The 24,659-nt window shown below is 32.0% G+C and overlaps 1 protein-coding gene across 1 annotated transcript in view; it reads right to left on the bottom strand.

Annotated features, from left to right (window-relative positions):
* The window catches only part of TECRL (trans-2,3-enoyl-CoA reductase like), a 101,745-nt gene that overhangs the window by 58,276 nt on the left and 18,810 nt on the right, over window positions 1-24,659 (bottom strand). Inside the window, exon 2 of the mRNA XM_044223993.1 lies at window positions 15,276-15,327. Coding sequence (XP_044079928.1) covers window positions 15,276-15,327 — 52 coding nt within the window. The remainder of the gene's footprint in view (window positions 1-15,275; window positions 15,328-24,659) is intronic.

Genomic DNA, 24,659 nt, shown 5'->3' with positions numbered 1-24,659 from the left:
AAAAGACAATGAAAGTTGTATACCAAGTCAAATGCAATTGAGAGTTCAGGTTACACATAACTAAAAACGATCTACTGCCCCAACAAAAGGGAAACTGCCAGTGACCTTAGAAAGGTCTTTGGCATACTGACAAAGTAAAGCGTTTTGAAGTGAGTGCTGAGTGATGGAGAAAGGAAGAGTCATGGTATTGCTATAAGTGGTATGCAAGTTGGGAAATTCTTGATGAAAGAATTTTTAGAAAGCTTTTGAAGATACAGGAAAAAAAAAAATACTCAAAGGAGTAAATTGACTGGAAGGATTTAGAGAGACGATTGCCCAGTGGAGCTAAGAGTCCGATCTGGATTAATCTGTAAGAGAGCAGTTCAGATAATATACAGAAGTTTTAAGTTAGAAACCGATATGGATCCACTAGTAAGAGCTCAGTTTAGATAAAGTACAAAATATAATTTAAGCTAGATGATAAATCAGAAGAAAGATAGTGTTCTAGAGACTGTAGCTCTCTGAGTTCCAGAACAAAACAGTGAAATGTTTAGAATCATAGATGGACAAGTTGTTTGTTTGGCTTCAAATATTAAAATTATAACTAATATCAAATCACATGGTGTGGACAAATGCTAAGTAGCTAAAGCAGAGTGGAAGTGAAAATTCCAGAAAAAGCAAGTACTTTTGAGACTAGCATATTGGATTATTATCATTTTAGATGTAATTTTTTTAAGTAATACCAGGGCTTAAAATGATGGGGAAATCTAATAGCCAGAATTTATTAGATCCCTCAAAGAAAATAGAGAAAGTTTGGGTAGGTAAGTACAAAGAAGAATGAATAGTAATATACTCAAATGACATGCATCTTATAGCATGGAAATTTTAAGTGAGAGAAAACTTTATGACTTAAATTTTTAAAGTAAACTTGATGAAAGATGAGAAATTTGAGAAATAAGACAGAGGATCACAGGGGAAGGGAGGGAGAAATGAAACTGAGAGGTAGACAGACCATAAGACACTCTTGATCTCAGGAAACAAACTGAGGGTTGCTGGGGGAGAGGGTGGTGGAAGGGATAGGGTGGCTGGGTGACAGACACGGGGGAAGGTATGTGCTATGGTGAGTGTTGTGAATTGTGTAAGACTGATGAATCACAGACCTGTATCCCTGAAGCAAATAATGCATTATATGTTAATAATGATAATAAAAAGATGTACTGCAGATTGTGACAAAATTATGGATTTCACTTGATAAACATTTGGCCAACCTCAAAAAGATACTATAAAAATGTCTAAAATATTCTTCCTACATTAAAGCTTTGACTTTTTCACATTATTTATGTACATCTTGGAATTTTGTTTTTAAATTTATTTGAGAGAGAGAGAGAAAGCAGGAGAGGGGAGAGGGTCAGAGGGAGAAGCAGACTCGTTGATGAGCTCAGAGCCCAATGCACCACTCGATCCCAGGACTCTGGGGTCATGACTTATGCCAAAGTCAGTAGCTTAACCATCTGAGCCACTCAGGTGTCCCCATCTTGGAAATTATTAACATTAAGTTTTTAGACTAAAAAGACACTAAAAGGGAATTAAGATAACCTATTGTTAAGAACATAAAGCTATAATGAGTTTTGACATGTTAATAAAAAATTTAAAAAAATATTTATAATATATATTGTCTGGAGTTCCTGAAAATGTTTTTTTTACACTAAAAATGTTAGTTAAAAGATTTTTTTTTCATATAAATGCATTCGTTAATTTTTTCAAAACAAATTTTAGATCATCTCTATATTTTCTCAGCTCTATAGTAGAAAATGTAAATATTTTAACTACATATAAATTTTATGACAATTCTCTACCATGTGATCACACGGACATATGCACCCCTGAGGTCTGTATATTAAAATGCACATAGTATACAGATAGTACATAGTATCACCATACTATCACTTAGGAGATACTATAACTAAAAGCTTTATAAATGTGGATTTATTCTAAGAATGTTTTACTCCAACCCATTTCATTAAAGAATTAGTACTCATTAAAGTCACTGGTGGAAAGATGAGAGTGGTATGCAGGCTCAGTTTTGGTAATTACTGGAAAATTAAATGCAATGGTAATATGGAAATGTTTGGATTCTTATATATACACAATATCATGTCCCTGAAAATATTTGTAATTCAAGCTTATGAACCCTAAACAATACATGAAAGAGATATCAAGGAGTTATTTAACCAAAATTATCAGTAAAATAATGGCAAAATCATGATATCAAAGAAGTAACATAAAAGAAATTCCCTAGCATTTTGATATTGTTTTGTAAAAAATTGAAGAAGATAATAAAAATAAATATGAAAGAAAGAAAATAGCTCTATAAATTCACTAATAATAATATATGATTAGAATATAAAATCCTAAAAATAAAATATAATTAAAATGGTGAGAATTTGGTACTCCATCCCCTATACCAGAATAATTTACAGATTTTTTTTTAAAGTTAGGTGAAAAATAAAACTATAACTGACAAGTGTGAGAATAAGGCATAAATCAATATCTCTAAAGATTAGATGATGAAAATAATACTTCTGAATAAGCTACACAAAACAGAAAACACACCAAAATAAATAATTAATTGGAATAATAAAAACAATTTTTCTAGCAAAATTGGGGGAAAGTGTTTATGTCCTATATACTAACCCATAAAGATCTTCTATCTTGTTAAGAAGCAAAAACATCAAAGTAGGTAAAGATATGTGTTAAGACCATGGACAGACAATTTCCAGAAAAAAATATATTAAAATCTCAAATAAGAAAAAATTAAATCACAAGTGAATCAATAAATACTGATTATTTTTTCCACACATCAAATATCAAAACTTATTAACTTGTTAATATCCAGGCCCATTGAGGAAAGGAAGGAAGGTCTCTAAACTACTGTTTTAAGTCTATAAACTAGGAGAGAAAATTTGGCAATACATGTTAGGATTTCAAATAAGCTTTGTTTTATGATAACAATCTTTTCTGTTATTATTTTTAAAAATACACCTAAAGAAGTTCAAAACCATGAATTATTCTGGTCAGTATCTTGATGCATGGTACATGTTAAATGTTCAATAAATATTTTTCAATGTTCAACATTGTTGAGTAAATAAACATAATATTTCTTTATTATAGAACAATTTGAATGTGTATCCAAAAAAGTCTATCAACCATCCAAAGTATATCTCCAGTGATGATCAGTATATACCTAGAAAATACGTTGATGGAAAAGCTATTGGAGAACATTATGTAAGATATGTGAAATTGTATATATAGTCATAGAGAAGAATCTCTAGCTTTTAGTAAAGACATTAATAATATTCTTTGTGAGTTTTTGTATTTTTGGAAATTTATCTTGTGTGTTCATTATTTTATTATAGTATAAGGTAAAGCTTATTATGGTTATGGTTATCTTGCAAAAATAATCTCATTAATTGAATCTGATGCTTTGCCAACAAAATACATACATATCAAACCAAAAAACGATACATGAAAATGAGACATTTGTGGGCACTTGGATGGCTCAGTAGGTTAAGCATCTGCCATTGGCTCAAATCATGAACCAGGGTCCTGGGGTAAAGCTCCAGGTATGGCTCCATGCTCATCAGGGAGTCTGCTTCTCCCTCTTCCTCTCCCCCAACCATGCTATCTCTCTCTCTTAGATATATAAATAAAATCTTAAAAAAAAAAAAAGAAGACATTTGCACACTAATATCTTTTGGGATTATAGAAACTACTGTGATACACGTTAGCACATCTGAATTTAACAATGAGATTATTTATTTTTCAAAAGATTTGAGGTAAGATCCAAGTAACTTTAAATATGACCTATTTTATGAAACATGAAAAATTAAAGGTATTTTAATCAACTAGATAGATGACAAAATATATAAGAATAACCCATTTTAGGCATTTTCTTATAATAATGAAATATCATTAATAAAGCATTCAAAAAGGTCATTTTCTTGTCTTTAGATTGTTTACATAGAATTTCACTGTGACGCATTCTAAGTTTTTCTGAAAATGTCCTTAAGGGACAAAGTCTCAGAAAAGAGAGGACTAATGTTGTTAAGACATGTCCTAATAGCCTCCCTTGCTATTTTACATTACTCACAACATTTTATGTCCATAATCTTTTATGTTCATAATTTAACCAAAAAACAGTAGCAAAAAAAGAAAAATCAAAAACAGAGAAAGGCAACAAAAAGAACATTGCCTTTTCATTAAAGTTTGCAAGATAATGACATCATACCAGTGGCTTTAGTATTCTGTGTGTTTTCTGGTTTTGCATTATTGAGAATATTCTCTTATATGGTATCATAACTAGTCCAGATATTTCATTGTCTAGATATCTACTTCCTTTGAATTTAAATTTCTTCACATAATCACATATTCAAATATAAATTTGAAATCACTCATTTGTTAAAGATAGAATATCTTTATTCTATATTTGGCAAGTCTATAATATAGTCACTTGCTCAAGTTCAAATAATTCTATATCTCAACCATTTTGAACTTTGGAGATTATAAAACAAAATTATTTCATAATATCAGCCTTTGGGAGTATCAGCATGTCATTAAAGATGAATCAAAGCAGCCCCAATGTTGCAGAGCAATCCACATATTTAAATGTTCCAATATGAGAGATGAAACAACTTACAAACAAGATCATACCTCATGCACTTTGGGAATTATATTAGTTATGATAGCTGTATTATATGAAACCTGACTGGCAAATGGGCATTTGTTTCTAACAATTTAGTCTCCTAAGATTCTGCAAACAATAATGCATCACATAGGTAAACTGAATTTTTGACACTTCTATGAGTTTCTGATAACAGTAAGTACACAGCAATGTAAATTTGACCAGTATTTTAAAGTAGTCACAATGAGAAGAGGTCTATTTTCAACACCTGGTGCATTAATATGTGCCAGTGGTTGACCCTATGATTGGAACTGAAGCCACAAAAACAATTTTGGCTTAAGTAAGGAAGTTAAGAGAAGGCCTTTTGACAAGGGCTTTTAGTCAGTTAAGACAACAGAGAAAACAATATTGTATTTTTCTATATATCATTAGCTGAATTTCACAATAGAAAGCATTAATGAGATACCATAAGAAACCATGTTCTGAACAATACATTATTCCACTTTGTGGTTGCAGTACCTATGTACACTGTAATGAAATAAATGTGATATGTAGTTCCTTTTCAAAATATTATCTCAAAACATTTACAGTTCTTAATATGTTGGTGGATGATACATTTCTTGTTCCCTTTTTTATCTCAACTTGCCACTTTTGAACAAATTAATCCTCAATATCTCTAAAATTTCAAGATTAGAGAAGCAATCTTCTTCCAGCATTACTTTTTTTTTTAAGATTTCATTTCTCTCTCTTAATATATAAGTTGTTGACTATTTTGAAATAGATTTATGAAAAATAAAGTTGGATATATCCTGTCAATTCCTTTTAAGAATCAAGAGAGCAGGGGTGCCTGGGTGGCTCAATGGGTTAAACCTTTGCCTTCGGCTCAGGTCATGATCTCAGAGTCCTGGGATCGAGCCCTACATCAAGCTCTCTGCTCAGCGGGGAGCCTGCTTCCCCAACCTCTCTATACCTGCCTCTTTGCCTGCTTGTGATCTCTGTCTGCCAAATAGATAAATAAATATATCTTAAAAAAAAAAAGAATCAAGAGAGCATCTGTGACCATACAGAGTAACATTTACTAACATTAATGTAAAATAAAATTTTAATTATTTTTTAATGAATGGATTCAACATTAAGCAATTCTGGAAATCATTCAATTTGTGTGTATGTGTATATGCTTGTGTAGACAGATGTGTTTCTGTATGCTACAAAGTCTTGATGGTTAGACAATGAATACTCATCTATAGCAGTACAGCATAATACTTGATAATTTAATTTGAATGAGTATTTGTTGAAATAAGTTGAATTAAATAATTTTTGTTACTCAAGTAGCAAAAAGAAAAAAAAAATTTTTTAAGATTTTATTTATTTATTTGACAGAGAGAGAGAGATCACAAGTAGGCAGAGAGGCAGGCAGAGAAAGAGGGGAGGAAGCAGGCTCCCTGCAGAGCAGAGAGCCTGATGCGGGGCTTGATCCCAGGACCCTGAGACCATGACCTGAGCCGAAGGCAGAGGCTTAACCCACTGAGCCACCCAGGCGCCCCCAAAAAAGGATTTTTTTAAAGATAAAATTGAAAATACAAAAAAACTGGGTGCCTGGGTGGCTCAGTTGTTAAGTGTTTGCCTTCAGCTCAGGTCATGATCCCAGGATCCCGAGATGGAGCCCCACATTAGGCTCCCTGCCCTGCAGGAGGCCTGCTTCTTCCTCCTCCACTCCCCACTCCCCCTGCTTCTGTTCCCTCTCTCGCTGTGTCTCTCTCTATCAAATAAATAAATAAAATCTTTATATAAAAAAAGAAAATACAAAAAAAACCTAAACTATAATTTTGTGAGACAATCATGTGAAAACTTGAAAAATATTTCCTATTTTTTAAATTACCAAATATTATTTGGCTTCAAATTGTATCAATTCTTTCTTTATTGAGGAAAACAAGAATATGTGGAGTAAAAATTGTTAAAATGATGTATATAGCATGCTTAATAAAGAAGAGATATTTTGAAAATCCTATTAAATTTTAAATGGGTTAAATGAGATTTATAAAAATTCACTCCTTTCCTGAAATATTTTGCATGAGACTTATCTAGAATGTGGTTAACATATTTCTTTTGTTATTTCTAGCTCAGGGAGACCCATATAATCTATTTTTTTTTTATGTCAAGTAGCACATTCCTTAGAATTTCTTCATTGACAAGAACATCAGTATTTTTTTAAATTTTTTCAGTACATCAGTATTAACAGGATTTATTAACTTATCTCAATCTTGAAATTTAACTGTAATATTAAAAAAATAGTGAGATGTTTGCCCATGAGTGTAGGGTCTTACTGGACTGTGGTGATTAGATTCCTAGAAGGGAACTAGCCACTTAATTCCCATAACTTTCACAAAATGTAACCTAGACTGTTAACATAAGACTGAATAACCAGCCAAATTTTTCCATATCTTTATCTAAATTCTTGGTGAGACTCATAATTTCTGCTGCTGAGGAAACTATTATAGAAAGAATATTAACTACTTATAGAGTTAGTAGTTAGCTTTTTAAAGAAAAACATTCTGCCACTTCTTCCTGTGGTTACATTTATCATTTTTCTAGCTCCTTTCATAGAGAGATCAGGGAATTCTACAGCCTTGTCCAGGAGGCTTCCTTCAGGTTGCTTAGAGAATACTCATCATTCTATACTATATGTCATAAATCCTTCTACTGTGTTATCTTTGTTTTGAGTTATTTTCCTTGAACCTTTCAAAGTGTATCATTGTTTATGTCCTCCTGGCCTTTTGGCAAAGAATTATATGCATTTCAACTGCCACAATAAATTATACATCCCTTTATGTGTCTGAAACTGCGATTGGTTTGCTAATTCCATTGCTTTTTCTTGCTTCTCTCTCCTACTCCCCTCACCCTCCCCTGACCTCATGCTCTCTAGGGGAACTCAGAGACAAGTAGTCCAATAAATTATAAACATCATTGAAACTTTGTATGGTGATACCAACTAATAGATAAAACATAGGCCATGGGTAAAATGACTTGGTTTGTCTTTCAGAAACTTCTTTGATGACACTGAAAGAACGCACTAGATACACTTCAACTGATTGTTACTCACTTTTTACTTCAGTTCATATATCACTATTTCTGAGATCAGTCTTACAGGAGAAAATTCCATTGACAATTCAAAACCTTATTTGCACTCAAACCTCTTATTCTTATTAACATTATTAATCATCATTTTTATTAACGGTTGTTTTTAATTTAACAGCTGATCTTATATGGTGCCATGTGACATTAGAGAGATTTCAATTTTTTTTTTTTTAAAGATTTTATTTATTTATTTGACAGAGAGATATGACAAGCAGGCAGAGAGGCAGGCAGAGAGAGAGGAGGAAGCAGGCTCCCTGCTGAGCAGAGAGCCCGAGGCAGGGCTCGATCCCAGGACCCTGAGATCATGACCTGAGCCGAAGGCAGTGGCTTAGCCCACTGAGCCACCCAGGCGCCGCCAGAGAGATTTCAATTTTTATAACCAAATGTGAACTATGCCTAGAATTATAGTAATATTATTCATTACATAATTTCTTAAAACTAACTTTCAAGTTAGTTCTCTATTTGCAAATGGGGGAATAAGGATAACATTTCTGAAGTAAAATATACAGGTAATATCTGAACTTCTTCCTGGAAAAACAACTTAAAATTATGACTCAGTAAAATAGAGACAATGGAGATTAGTGGTTTGAGTATAGGTTACAGAGTCATATTCCCTGAGTTTGAATTCCAGCTTTGCCATTTATTAGCTATGTGACCCTGGGCAGGTTATTTAATCTTTCTAAGAATTTTATCTGTAAAACAAAAACTAAAATACTACTAGATAATCAAAAAGTTGTATTTTTAAATATTTGCTGCCCAGAAATATTCTTACAATATTAGTACAAGGAGTGACTATTTGGTAAAAGTTGGCTATATTTATTTTCCTTACTATAAACATCAATGCAAAGGAACTAGAATAAGACATACAAAGATATTATAAGGCATAATATTTGATAGCTACAACTCAACTTTGATGTCGGCTATAATATTTCAATTAAAAATGAGAGTATAATTAAGAAAAATCAGATATTTTCATGGAGAACAAAAAGGCATTTATATCTTGATGATTTAGTGAATCTTTTAAAGATAGATTATCCCAAATAATATAGAAAAACATGAGCACACATGGGGAAGGGAAGGGGATACTTTAAGAGACACTTTAAACTTAACAATTTTTAAAGTGATTCAAATGTCCAAAAAAAAAAAAAAAAAAGAAAAGAAAAAGTGATGCTGTATTCATTGACAGAAAGTATGCAATTTAACAATAAGAAATACATTTGAAGAAGAATTAGAGGTTTTAACTATCAAGGGACAGTTATGTGGAGAAAAAGTTTACAGGTTTTAGAAACAGATTTTCCAATAAAAATAGATTTCTGTAGCCCAGGGATGGTAATGAAAGCTAGGAGAGCTATGTCTTTGAGGAATAATGTTTGAAGAGCACAAGGATACTAATTATTGAGACACCTTGATTTGAAAAAAGAAGAGAAAACAATAACGAGATAAAATCACAGGAAAAGAGCTTTTCTTTTCATTTTCCTTGCCCTTCATGGTTTCCTCTAATTATCTTAAACATGGTTGTTTATCAATTTTGACGATTATGTTACCAGTCCATAAAAAATTGGTGAGTAGAAAAATTCATGGAATACCATACTTATCTCATGGTGGTATTATTTCTGATTTTGGAGAGCTTAAAACATCTATTTTGGGTTTGGCAACCAATTTCAACATGTGTCGGGGGGAGGGGGGTCTTCCTCCATGATTATCTGTGGTTGGGACACCACCGTGCCATCCTACAATTTAACTAAATTCTGACTCTGTATACCTGGAGGTACCAATAGATACCACAGGTTAAGAGTTCAGTCCTATAGGACTACCTTTCTATTACTTCAAATGCCAGTTGCAAGTCCAGTTTGTCCCCTGTTCTTCTGACCAACTGCTTATAAAACAGTTTCCCATGATCTCTTCCTCAGGTATCAATAACTTGAGAGAGCTACTAACAGAACTCAGATAAATATTTTACTTATTAGATGACAAGTTTATTACAAAAGGATATAACTCAGAAAGAGTCTGGTGGAAGTGATGAATACAAAGATGGAGAAATGTCTCAGATCTCCAAAGATTTGTCCGAAAAAAATAAAAAAACATACTTCCTGAATCTCCACATGTTCTCCAGAAGCTCTCTGTATTCTGTCCTCTCGGTTATTGACAATTGATTCAAACTTTAGACCTTCCCCTGCCCAGAGGCCTGGGGGTGAGACTGAAAGTTCCAAACCTCCTAGCAACAAGCCCCCATTCTTAGGTGTAGTCCAAAATTTGTCTCATTAACATTACAAAAGACATTTCTTGTTGCTATCATTATTTAAGCTATCCCAAGGTTTTTAGGAGCTCTGTGCCAGAAACTGAGATGAAAACCAAATATACATTTCTTACTATAAATCAAAATGTCACAGCATCCTAATTTTTTCTGATAATTTTAAAAGAAGCATGATCTAGAAACACTAAAAACCATTTACTACCTACAATTTTCAAAAAAAAAAGAAGTGTTCAAACCTTAGTGTCAAATAAAGATCCAAAATATTTCAGATGAATTATCTAGAAAGAAACTAATCATCAAGTGTTTGGTACAAATGCTCATATTAATCAAAATCTCACATGGTTAATCTTGTCAATTATATACAAACTTTGATATAAGGTTTGAAAATATGAACATTGATGTAACTCTGAAAACATTTAACAAATCTTATGCAATTCGTTATTACATAAAGATTGAATCCCATTCAGTATTCTTCAAATGTTCATTAGATTTTATATCCCACCAATTTTAAAACTGTGGATTTGTCAATGTTAAATGAACAAAACTTTTAGAGTCTCTAAAACATAAGAGAGTTTTAAACAAAGATTACAGCAGAAAGAAATAATACAGAAACAAAGAAAAGTAGAACATATCAATGAAACTAAGACCTGGTTCTTCAAAACAGGTAATGGAACTGATAAAACCCAGCCAGATTTATCAAAAAGAAAAGAGGAAGGACCCAAATAAATAAAATCACAAATGGAAGAGGAGAGATCACAACCAACACCAAAGAAATACAAATGATTATAAGAGAATATTATGAAAAATTATACGGCAACAAACTGGGAAATCTGGAAGAAATGGACAAATTTCTAGAAACATACAAATTACCAAAATTGAAACAGGAAGAAATACAAAATGTTAATAGACCCATAACAAGCAAGGAAATGGAATCAATAATCAAAAATCTCCCAACAAAAGTCCTGGGCAAGGCGGCTTCACAGGGGAATTATACAAGACATTTAAAGACATTTAAAGAAGAGTTAATACCTCTTCTCCAAAATATAAACAGGAAGAAAACTTCCAAACTCATTCTATGAGGCCAGCATTACCTTGATTCCAAAACCAGACAAAGATGCCACTAAAAATAAAAATTACAGGTCAATACCACTGATGAACATGGATACAAAAATTCCCAAAAGATACTAGCAAATCATATCCAATAGTACATTAAAAGAATTATTCACTTTGATCAAGTAGGATTTATTCCTGGACTGCATGGCTGGTTCAATATTCACAAATCAATCAACATGATATACCACAGTACTAAAAAAAGAATATATATGTGTGTATGTATATGTGCATGCATGTGTGTGTATGTGTATATACATATACATGTGCATACATACCTATGCATGCACACACATATAGGTATATATATATACGTATATGTACCTATATGTGTACATATATACATATACACATGCACATATATAGACACATATAAATGAATATATAAGATATATTATATATTATTATTTATTATTTATTTATTATTTATATATAAATTTTTACTTAAATTCTAGTTAGTGAACATATTGGGCAATATTGATTTCAGGAGAAGAATTCTACTAGAAGAATATATATATATATATATATACACACACATACACACATATACACACACATACATATATATAAATTATAAATATATACAGATATATACATACTTAATTTTTTTTCGAAAGAGAGAGTTTTATTTGAGTCTAAGCTAGGATAGTTGTCAGGGAAACATGCTCTTCACAGGAAAGAAAGTGCTCTGGAGAATGAATATGGTTATATGGTTATAGTTTTTATATGGTTATATACTTTGTACTTCTTGTAAAAGTTCAGAAGATTATAGATTAGTATATAGGCAGGAATCACAAATTTTAATGTTAAGGAATTCAGGCAGTAGGAGCACTGACTGATACCCATGGAATAGATAGTTTTCCCTTAGGCTACTCTTTTATAAGCAGGTGTACAAGGTATGCTTAGGGAAGCCATTAATCAGCCTTTGGTTTAAATGAAGTTTATGTACAGTTCTGTTAACCTAGAAAGAAAGCTAAAATGGCGTCTCTTGTATACCAGATCTTTAGAGAGTTTTTCCCTCATTCATTTTAATTATAACTATGGTATTTACCTTCACCAAACAATCACAGAAGTCATCATTCACAATAAGTGGTTGATGGCTAGTTCTTTTAGAGATTATGCATGAAATTATAATAGTATTCAGAGCACTTTATCTTGTTGTGATTGCAAATCACTTTTAGCTACAAAATCAGTAAAGGTTTTTAAAGATTTGAAAAAAAAAGGAGTTTTTTAAAACTATTTAGATGAAATCCTACCTTTATACAACTTTGTACAGTAATGGTATTTCTAATCTCTGCTTTAGATTCCTTGCCTTCCTTCCTAAGACAAGTAATGACAGAGTTCTGAAAGCATATATTCAATAGACCTTTGCTTTTAAAAATCTTTAAATTCTATTTATTAATATATCTTTTATTTTAACCATGCTATTGCATTCATCAGTCTTCTAAGGAAATCTAGACTATAGGAACTTAAATTCTTTTGAGTGTGATAAAGCATAACAAAATAACTTGTAACATTTGGGCAGAATTTTTCCACTATAATTACTTGTTATTCTGGAAAACATTTGGATTGTTGATTGATCAAAGCCACAAAGTGGAATATAACATTACAGATTTAAATTAGTACATACACAGTTGCCTGTGGCTTTTTATAAGTCCTTATAATGTTCTAAAATATTAACAATTGTTCTAATAAAGTCATATTGTAACCCAAAAAGAGAATGAAATTAAATTTAAAATAAATAAATCATGGAATAGTTGTTGATTTGAGTAACATGAAATAAGGTTATGCTACTCAGCTTTAATATGTAATAGAGGTTTTTTAAGAATTATTTATTTGACAGAGAGAGAGCTAGACAGAGATAGATCATGAGCAGGGGGGAGGGGTAGAGAGAGAAGCAGACCTTTCTGAGCAGAGACCCAGATGTGGGACTTGCCCTAGGACCCCAGGATCATGACCTGAGTCGAAGGCAGACATTTAGCCATCTGAACCACACAGGTGCCCTGAATTTGTTTTTTAACATAGAGTTGTTTTTTTTTTTTTTTTTATCTTTTGAAATCTTATAAAATATTTACATAGTTTTAGTCAGAGTGCCACCTAGATTTCCATGATTCTTAATTTTTCAGCTCAGCCCTAACAAGATTTAATTCTTCTGCACAACCTTTGTGAGAAAATGAGAGTAAACAGAGTATGTCCTATAGGGCCGTGAGTGTGATGGTCTCTGAGAGTCTCTAGGAGAGGCTTCAAGATACAAGCAAGAACAATCATCACAAGTATGAATAAAGGCATGTGTGGAGGTACAGAAAGACTGAGTATTGAGGCTGAGGCATTTCATAATTTTTTTTGGAGATTACAAAGAAGAAAAGAAATAGATGAAATTGCATGTATGTGAACACATATAATTTAAAGTTTCATTAGACTCTCTTTCTCATGAAACCATTGTTCTTTTTCTCTTATTTTAACAGCTAATATTTTAATTGTGGTTTCCTTCCTATTCTATTTCTTCACTAGTCTGACTGCTGTGGTATCATCAGGGTAATCTAAAAGATGACTCTTAAAACAAAGCCGAACTAAAAAATTACAAAACCAGGAAGAGGAAAAGATAGTCACTTTACAGGGCAAGAAAATCACAGTAAAGAAAGTTTGAAAATAGAACTAAGAAAAAGGTAAAGCTAAACAGAATCTCCAATTTTATCGACTCACAGATAATTCTCTATAATGTAACACAGCAAAAAATGTTTTTGTGCTTTGTAAAACTTAAAAACCAATAAGTTTTTGAAGTGAAATACAATGAATAAAAATTGTTTGAATACTGTATTTCTTCTTTTATTAAAATATAAATGACACATAATACATCAATTTCAGGTGTGCAACATACTGACTCAATACCTATATATATTATGAAATGATCACCTTGAGAAGTAACGTTATCATGTCACCATACACCACTTTTATGTCAACTATATTTCCTATGCTGTATAACACATCTGCATGTGTTATTTATTTCATAAATGGAGGATTGTACTACTTAATCTCTTTTACCGACTTTATCCATCTCCCTTTTTCCCTACCCTCAGGCAATCAATTGGAGATTCTGTTTAATGTATCTACCAAATAATAAAAAGCAATCAGAAAAGTGGTACTAATACTAATAATTTACAACGGTAAAACTGAAACAAAACAAAGTTATGTCTTGATTGCCTTAATATTTTATGTTTAGGATATTTAAAACCCGATAACATTGAATATCATGTTAAGTTTCATAAATATATTCAAATAATAGTAGTTTTATGTATGTAACTACAATTGTTAGATTTTTTATAAACTTACTTCTTTACTTTCTGACATAGAATAAATTTTGTATTATGATACCTCTGATGCTGTTTATTTGCAGACCCTGCAGTTATAATAGGAATTATTAATCTTGTAAAGAAGGAAACACAGTCACCAGAGGACTGGGTTTCCAGGAGGGAGAGTTCTCCTTATTTGTCTTTTATCTTCATTCTTTTTTCTCTCAGGTGTTTTGATTGATCTTGATTTCTGGTCTCCCTGCAATTTTTTGACTTTGTTTTTGGTTTGACTTTGTTTAAGTTAAGAATAAACTTTATCGGAAAATTATAAAATAAAAATCTAATTTAAGTAAACATCTTATAAATATTTCTAAGTAAAAAAACAAAGAGACTTCTTAATGAGGTAAATTTAGCTATTAATGAAAGTAAATAATATAGTTTTAATTTACTGTATAAAGAAATCCTATGTGAAAGAGATTTGGCCAGTATAAATACTTGGAGTAAAATATTTTATTAATATTTTCCTTACATATAAGTAAATACTTGGTCTCAATAATGTCTCTCAAATGGAATGTTTCCTGATATAACAAAAATGTTCAAATATGAAGGAGAAAATAATTTTGTGAAAAACTAAGAGTATTGTAGATTAGAGTTAGATATGAAAATACTCACAGTCAAGAGGTATATACCATATTATTTCTGAGTTTCTATAAAAATATGATTTCCATACACTTTTCCATTCTAATATGGAACTTATTCTTACAGATACATTTGAACTAATTTGAGAAAACTGTAACATAAATTCTAAATTATATATAAAACTTACATTCTTTGTGGAATTTTTGTTTAACATCGTGAATAGTAGATGTTTGCATCACCTAAAAAGGAAAATAAAATATTTAGAGAAAAATATGTATTTATTTCCTGTATTTTAAGAAGAAAACATAATTTATTAAAGTATAAAATTATTGTGAAATAACCAAGGTGTTTTGTTTGACTTTTTTTTTCAATTTATTTATTTTTAGAAAAACAATATTCATTATTTTTTCACCACACCCAGTGCTCCATGCAATCCGTGCCCTCTATAATACCCACCACCTGGTACCCCAACCTCCCCACCCCCCGCCACTTCAAACCTTTCAGATTGTTTGACCTTTTAATCATTACTGCTTTGACAGCCTTGAAATATTGTATCTGTATGGATTTTTTAAATTTTGTTTTTGTATGATGCAATAATTGTGTTAATTTATGAGCTTCTCTAAATGTTTATCTCAAAAATATATTTTTGAATCTTCTTTGTCCATGATATTCAATTTCTGCTTTCCAAACTGGTAAGATTACCAATTAAAATATGACTAAATATATGAGATAGACAGAAGGTAAAAGAGTTTGTAACAGAAGAGCTTCAGTATATGAAGTTGATTTATATGGGCAACAGAGGGAAATGTTTACTTCAGAATATCATAAGGAAAAATATCCTATCCAAGCCCCCTCATTGGTAACGTTATTAAATATCCTATTCCAAAAACGTTGTAGTTCTATCAAAATTAAAGTTATATATATTAGATGTATAATTAAGTTTGTTATTGTTATGACCATCTGACTTTGTTCATACCAAACTTGCAAACTGAAATTTTTCTCCATCCCTGATCCCTTTCACTGGCTCATTAAAAACAACAACAACAACAATACTTGAAGATCTATTGCAAAGGACATATCCATGACCATATGTTCTCTAAACACATATAGACTATTGTGTCCACAGTGTATTTTATTGCTACACTTAAATCTTACAGCTATTTTGGGAGAGTGAAGTGAAGAATAAAGTGTATAAAGGATGGCACAGAATAACACTCCAGGCAATTCTAATTATTATATGTAATATTTAAATAAATATTAAAAGTATGACAATGAGTGCACTGATTTTACCATATTCCACTCTCTTATTAATAGACTTACAACCAAGGGTGTGCTACATTATCCACAGATTTTTTTTTCTGATTTCTTCTATGTGTATGGTTTACTAAATAAAAATGTTCTTAGATTGAAGCACAGAATGAATGATGATATTAATTCTCATTTGGGTACTGCTGTAAATAAGCAAAGGAGCTTAAAGAATCTGTTTGAAAATTCCAAGTATCTCCTAATATTGCTCTTGTTTGGAAGATGGTAGGCAATATTTTTAAAACAGTTTATTAGAGAGGGTAATATATATTTATATACTTGAACATAACTATATTTCATTTTAATATTGATAATTTAGCTTTATATATGAATTATATTGTTTAAAACATGGCACTTTGTTTTAACATTGTTCATGGCTTTATCTTACCATTACTTAATTACAGAACAATTTTATATGTTGATTCCTCTTATAAGAATGCCTAAAATCCACATACTATTTTCTAGAATATCAATTATTTGTCCACCCTTCATTTCAAGAGCCATCTAATCTGGAAAAACAAATAATTTTCATGATCAATAACTCCTTAGAGTTCACTGTTACTCAGCTCTCACTTGATGAATGCATATTATCTTGTGTTTACATGCTAGTTGTTCCAACTATCTCTGAAGTCCTTGAGTACAATGACCTGGTGTTATTTTAGTCTGTGCTTCAATATCTAGTGTACCATATTGCATGTAATAATGTTTAAAGTCACTTTTGCTGAAATAAAAAATAAAGCTGTGAATGCAAAGTCATGTGAAAACAGAAGTTTTTAAATCTGGTATGAAAAGTCTTTCTCAAGTACATTTCTGGGGAAAAGTTACATGCTTTCCAGAATAATTTAAATGAAAGTCTTCTAATTTGATATATGCATTTTTTCTCTGAATTTGCAAATTTTCAAAATGAAGATTATACTTTCCTGAAAGAAACCTACATGCAGAAATGGGTTGTTCTTGCAAGCTTTTAACAAAGTTTTTAATTTACTTTTTAAAAATTACATTTGACTTTCACATGTTAGAAAAGTGCTGATTTTGAATAAATCTTTGAGAACTGCCCTAGCTGGAGCAATTTTAGTCAAATACAGAAGAAAAAAATAATTAACTATTAAATGATTCAGACAGTATTGCTCAATTAGCCACAAGACTATGCTTGATCAACTCCTCCAGCCCTTCAGTTGTACTCAGAGCACAAAGAGAGGAAAAGATGATAATTAACAGAATATATAAGACTTTCTGATTACTAAAATCCATGTCTCTGTAGCTTCATCAGGAAGTTTATTCATAATAACTTCTACTTTTTAGCAAGTTTTAATACCTCTTAAAAAAGACAAACTATCATCACAATAATTTATTCACTTTTATAAATCACAATTAATTGTGCAGATGGGAGAGATAAGTATTCTGACATCTGAAATCCTGAAATTCTCTTCATTAATGTTTCTTTCTCATTAGAGGAAATTAATCTTAAAATGTTAAGTAGACAAGGTAAATGGTGTTTGTCAGTTGAATCAAAATTTACTTCTAATTCCAACTGATGATGATTGAGTTTTGGGTCATTATTACTTTTTCCAGTAATCTAAATTGATAGAGGTTTTTTTTTTTTTTTTTTTTTTTTAAGATTTTATCTACTTATTTGACAGAGAAAAAGAGATCACAAGTAGGCCAAGAGGCAGGCAGAGGGAGAGGAGGAAGCAGGCTCCTTGTGAGCATAGAGCCCACAGGGAGCCAGATGTGGGGCTCAATCCCAGGACCCTGAGATCATGAACTCTGGGGAAGACAGACGTTTAATGCACTGAGCCACCCAGGTGCCCCTGAAATGATAGACTTAAAGCTTTTCACATTGAAGTGAAATCTAGGATTTGCTTGAATTTGCCACCTACACACATACTGCAATATTACACAATTAAACTCTTTTGTACTATTGCTACTTTTTAGAACTAAATTTTAGCTACTCTTTCAGGATCTCCTTGAAATGAACAGATGTCTTCAGAATACTGCTTATCCTGCTTAAAGAAATGAAAATTAAGGGATAAGGAAAAACAACAACTTCTTTGAAATTCATTTGACAGTAATTACAATGCACAAACCAAAAATTGTCAGTAAACTTTGTGTAGAAAAGAAATGTGTCCAACAATAAAGACAGAAAACAGAATAAAAGATGAATTGAATAGAAATGAATAAATACAGAGGCATGAAAATACACACACACACACACACACACACACATAGGCAAAATATCTGGTGCAATTTTGCTAATTGGCATGAACATTTTGTTCCTCGTTTTTGAGATACATGGAAGAGTATTAACCTAGAGAATCATTAATTAATTCTTATTAATTAATTAATTAACTAATACTGCATAGATTTTAGTTGGAATGGATAGGAAGTACTCTGAGTGAACAAATATTATTTTACTAATAAATAAACTTCAGATCATATTAACATACAAACTTCAGATCATAACTAAAATATTCAGATCATAACTAAAATGATACATTTTCAGCTTTATTGAGGTAGCACTGAAAAATTAAATGGTAAGATATTTAAAATGTGCCATGTGGGAATTTGATATACACACTCATTATTTGTTAAAGAATTTCCCCCATTGAATTAATTAACACATTTATCACCTCATATTTTTTGTCTATGGTGAGGACATTCAAGTTCTACACTTTCATCAAATTCAACCATACAATACAGTGTTACCACCTATAGTCATCGGGTTATATAATAGATTCTCTGACTTTATTCATCCTATAACTGAAGTTTTGTACCATTTTGCCAACCTCTCCTTATTTCCCCCACCATCCAGCCCCTGGAAACCACTTTTCTACTCTCTTTCTAGGAGTTAGGTGGTTTTTTGTTTGTTTGTTTTTTGTTTTGTTTTGTTTTAATTCCATTCATAAGTAATATCATCCAGTATTTGTCATTTTCACTGTGACTTATTTAACTTAGCATAATGCCCTCCAGCTTTATCCACATTACTGTAAATCACAAAAGTTCCTTTTTCTGGTTGTTGAATCATATTCCATTTTATACACACCACACACACACACATATATACACACCATATTTTCTTTATTCGTTCAACTGTTAATAGACACTTTGGTTGTTTCCATACTTGGCTTTTGTAAACAATGTTGCAGTAAAATGGGGCTACAGGTATTTCTTTGAGATGACAGCTTTAGTTTCTTTGGATATATATCTCAAAATTGGATAAATGGATAATATGATAGTTCTATGTTTTAATTTATTTTATTTTATTTTTATTTTTTGAGAGAGAAACAGAGTGCAAGTGTGTGGGGAAGGGACAGACGGAGAGGGAGAGAGAGAATCTTAAGCAGGCTTCATGCCCAGCTAGTCTGAGGTGGGGCTCAATCTTACAACCCTGAGATCATGACCTGAGCCAAAATCAAGAGTTGGGTACTTAACTCACTGAACCACCCAGGAATCCCTATTTTTTTATTTTTTATGATAGTTCTATTTTCATCTTCTTGAGGAAACTCCATACTGTCTTCCACAATGACTGTACTGATTTACAGCCCACCAACAGTGTACGGTGTTCCCTTTACTCCATATCTTGGCCAACACTTGATATTTTTTGTCTACAGTTGCAAAGTGATATTGTATTGTGGTCTTAACTTGCATTTTCCTGATAATCAGTGATGATGAGCATCTTTTCATGTCTGTCGACCATGTGTATGTTTTCTTTGGAAAAAATACTATTTTAACCTCCTTTGCCCATTTTAAAATTGGATTATTTGATCTTTTGCTTTGATTGGTATGAGTTCCTTGTCTATTTTATAAACAAACCCCTTAGTGGACATGTGGTTTGCAAATATTTTCTCCCATTCCATAAGTTGCTTTTTCATTTGGTTGATAATTTCCTTTTCTGTGATTTTTTTTTTTTAAGTTTGATGTAGTTCTTCTATACAGTTTAAATGGAAGAGGGAAAAAATGACAATGATATAGAAAACTTCTCTGTCTTTGTTGTAAGTTTTTCTAATGATTAAAGGACCTTTAGTAATGAACTGACAAAATCATGAAATGATATTTAACATTTAAACTATCACTTTTTAAGAAAAGGTTTAATCATGCTAATTCAAGTTTCATTAAATGCATTCTTAAAATAGGTTGTGCCAGAAAAAGTGGTTGAAAACAACACACACTTATTTTTCTCATACACTACACGTATATCACAGACTGGCTGGTGGATCTACTGCGCAATTTCCTCACTCTAGGATCTATACTGAAGAAGCAGACATCATATGGAACATTGCTTATTTCCTAGGCAGAAATTGAAAAAAAAAAAGTGGTGGAATTAGATTATGTTCTGAAAGCTTCCCTCAGGAAATAAATGCATGCCTCTCATCCTCATTTCAAAGCACAAAACAAGTTACTTCAAAGAAGTAGGCAAGTTTAATTTTACCAATTTCCTGTGTGAGAACCTGCCAAAAATTCTTAATAAAGAGCGCTAATGTTTACAAGAGTTTATCCTTCCAATCATCAAATATTTGACCCTATATCCCTTACATTGCAAAAGACACACCTTATGTCCTCATCTATGTATTCATCTTCTTGATGGATAGATACAGATATATAGGTAGGTTAAATATTATATATTTTAAACATTGTTTCTTAATAACTTTTATCAATTTCTTTCAAAAGTTGTTTTGAAGGACAGGCTTCTAGAATGTACTTTTCTCAAAGGCTTAAATGTAGAAAAGGCAACCGTATAATTTATAATCCCAATGGAGACAATTTTAAGTGTAAATACTAAATACAGCATGAAACATGAATAAAAATGTATAATACAGGTAAGGAGTTCTATCACTTTCTCTTCTGAACGTAAAGTGCCCTAAACAGCTATTATGGACCTAAAGAATCTGAGTATTACTGAAACCTAGAATTTAGATCAATTTCAATGCTTCATATATACTATTTGCTATTCTTTCATCTATTACTTTGATATAGATCATCATGTTTCATCACTGATACGCATTTGCTAGCTAGTGTAATGTTTTAATTAAGTCGTGTACCTCATTTTTGTTTTAAATTACTATGTAATGGAGAAACCACATTGAAAACCATTAAGAATACTGCTAACAGTACAGACAAAAGGTTGATATCCAGGATCTATAATGAACTCCTCAAACTCAACCCACACGAAACAGACAAACACATCAAAAAATGGGCAGAAGATATGAACAGACACTTCTCCAATCAAGACATACAAATGGCTATCAGACACATGAAAAAATGCTCATCATCATTAGCCCTCAGGGAGATTCAAATTAAAACCACATTGAGATATCACCTTACACCAGTTAGAATGGCCAAAATTAACAAAACAGGAAACAACATGTGTTGGAGAGGATGTGGAGAAAGGGGAACCCTCTTACACTGTTGGTGGGAATGCAAGTTGGTGCAGCCTCTTTGGAGAACAGTGTGGCGATTCCTCAAGAAATTAAAAATAGAGCTTCCCTACGACCCTGCAATTGCACTCGTGGGTATTTACCCCAAAGATACAGATGTCGTGAAAAGAAGGGCCATCTGTACCCCAATGTTTATAGCAGCAATGGCCACAGTCGCCAAACTATGGAAAGAACCAAGATGCCCTTCAACGGATGAGTGGATAAGGAAGATGTGGTCCATATACACTATGGAGTATTATGCCTCCATCAGAAAGGACGAATATCCAACTTTTGTAGCAACATGGACGGGACTGGAAGAGATTATGCTGAGTGAAATCAGTCAAGCAGAGAGAGTCAATTATCATATGGTTTCACTCATTTGTGGAGCATAACCAATAGCATGGAGGACAAGGGGCGTTAGAGAGGAGTAGGGAATTTGGGTAAATTGGAAGGGGAGGTGAACCATGAGAGACTATGGACTCTGAAAAACAGTCTGAGGGGTTTGAAGTGGCGGGGGGGTGGGAGGTTGGGGTACCAGGTGGTGGGTATTATAGAGGGCACAGCTTGCATGGAGCACTGGGTGTGGTGAAAAAATAATGAATACTGTTTTTCTGAAAATAAATAAATTGGGGAAAAAAAAAAAGAAAATTATAGGAAGATAAAGCAAATATTACAAACTGTTAGCTTTTAAACTGGGTGGGGGTTGGATGGTAAATGCATGTTCATTATCCTTTTCAACTTTTCTATGTTTATAAGTTTTCATAATGACAAGATGGGGAAGTTTAATGGGCAGTTTTCCTCCTGTTACCCTTTTGATAATTTCTAATAAAGAAGAAGTGTAGATTAAAAAAAAAAAAAAAAGAGAGCAAATAAAAAAAAAAATTAAAAAAAAAAAAAAAAAAAAAAAGAATACTGCTAACAGTCGTAACTAACATCACTGAATGCTTAAAAAGCGTCCACCCCAATTCCAAGACCTTTACCTTTACTAAGAAATTTAATTCACATACCATCTTTATGGCTTCAGATACATTATTATCTTCGTTTTACATGAAAGAAAACTGTGACTCTGAGTGGTTAAGTAATTTATCTGGGGACACAGGTAACAATTCACAAGAATGGACTTTGAATGCAAATACCCTGGTTCAAAACTTACTCTTCACCATGGTACACGACAAAACAGAGTGGGTGAAAAAGGTGAAAGTAGGGGAATGGAGGAAATTGTATTGAATATTTATCATTGTAAACATTGCTTTATTAACTATACAGATAGCACTTGGTCATCATAAGCAATCTTATGAAGTAAATGACACTGAGACTTTTTAAAAGATGAAGAAATTGTAGTCATGAAATATGAATATCTTCCTGAAGTTACATGACCAATAACTTAAATAATATGAATTAAAAAAAAAAACAGAGGAAGTATTCACTGTCATGTCTTGCTATTCATAATATTTATTCCAAGCATTATATTTTAGATATTTATTTTACAAATCAATTGCCATTATACAAATGCAAATAACATTTTATTTTGTTAATATAAAAGGATCCAAGCTAATAACAATTATGATATGTAAATATGTGTGGAGTTTTTTGTTTCATTCAAGAGTATTAATTGAGCACCAACTATGTACCAGTAAATTTTCTATGTGTTAGAGCAGAAAAACTCTCTCTTTCTCTTTCTCTTTCTCATTCTATTTTAAAATAATAACCAACACTTACACAGTGTCTTATATGTACCAGGTACTTTTCTAAACAGTTAACTCATGTGAACTCCTTACAACCCAGAGTTAGGTCATGGTTGACAGAGTGGAGACTGATGCACTTACCTGTTAAGAGAGCTGTGTCCTGTCCCATAGCCAATAAGAAGCAGAACTGAATTAAATATAAGTAGTTTTATACCTGAAAGCACTTTCTAAAATACTATGGCACAATGGCACACATTGAACTAATATTCAATTATAGAGAATATTTAAGAAATGAGATAGAGAATAAATACATATGTAATATATTCAAGGATGATAAGTTCTACGAAGAAAACATAAAAGAGGTAAGATACCAGAATAATGGAAAGAAGAAATATGATTCTGATAGGAAGAAAAAGATATATGAGCAAAAGCCCAAACTAGAAAGCAAACTACGCAGATAGCTTGAAGAAAAGTCTTCAGCAGAGGTAACATGAAGGACAGAGACTGTGAGGGATCACCACATCCAGAGTATTTGAGAAACAGCAAGCAGGCCAGTGTGTCTGGAGCAGAGTAATTCAGGAACAGAGTGTTTAAAGACATGACCAGAGAGATGAAGGTGGGGAGTAAGAAATAACCTTCAAGAATATGGGATTTTCTTGGATTTTCTCCTGAGTGATATACGTAGCTGTTGGAGGGTTTTCATCAGAGCAGTGACATGTATAACTCAAGATTTAAAAGAATCAATCTGGCTTCTGTAAATTGAACAGAAGCTAGGTGACAATTAAAATGATAATGCAATAATTAATGATTCACCTATAATAACAAATTGCATGTTCTGTTTCACTTGGTGAGGCTGTGGAACAGGTATGAGCTATAAGTACAGAAGATACAGACTATAGTATGTTTATTGTTTTGCTACATATGCCATGGGGGTTTGGTAGATCAGTTGGTATGTTAGAAGTGGTAATGATTTGAACTAAGATGGTAAAGTTCAGAGGTATATCGTATATAGAATAAAACGATTTACTGATTGATTGAATCTAGTACAGACAGGGAGAAATTCTAGAGAATCGAAGCAGATTGATAAACTAAGGTGAGACTTTCTTTGTCAGCTCATTTAAGAATTAGCTTCACACGTGAATTCTCTACTGATGGAAACACTTTGAT

This window comes from Neovison vison, chromosome 11, assembly GCF_020171115.1.
Source record: "Neovison vison isolate M4711 chromosome 11, ASM_NN_V1, whole genome shotgun sequence".
Classification (NCBI taxonomy): domain Eukaryota; kingdom Metazoa; phylum Chordata; class Mammalia; order Carnivora; family Mustelidae; genus Neogale; species Neogale vison.
This window is presented reverse-complemented; position numbering and strand designations above follow the sequence as displayed.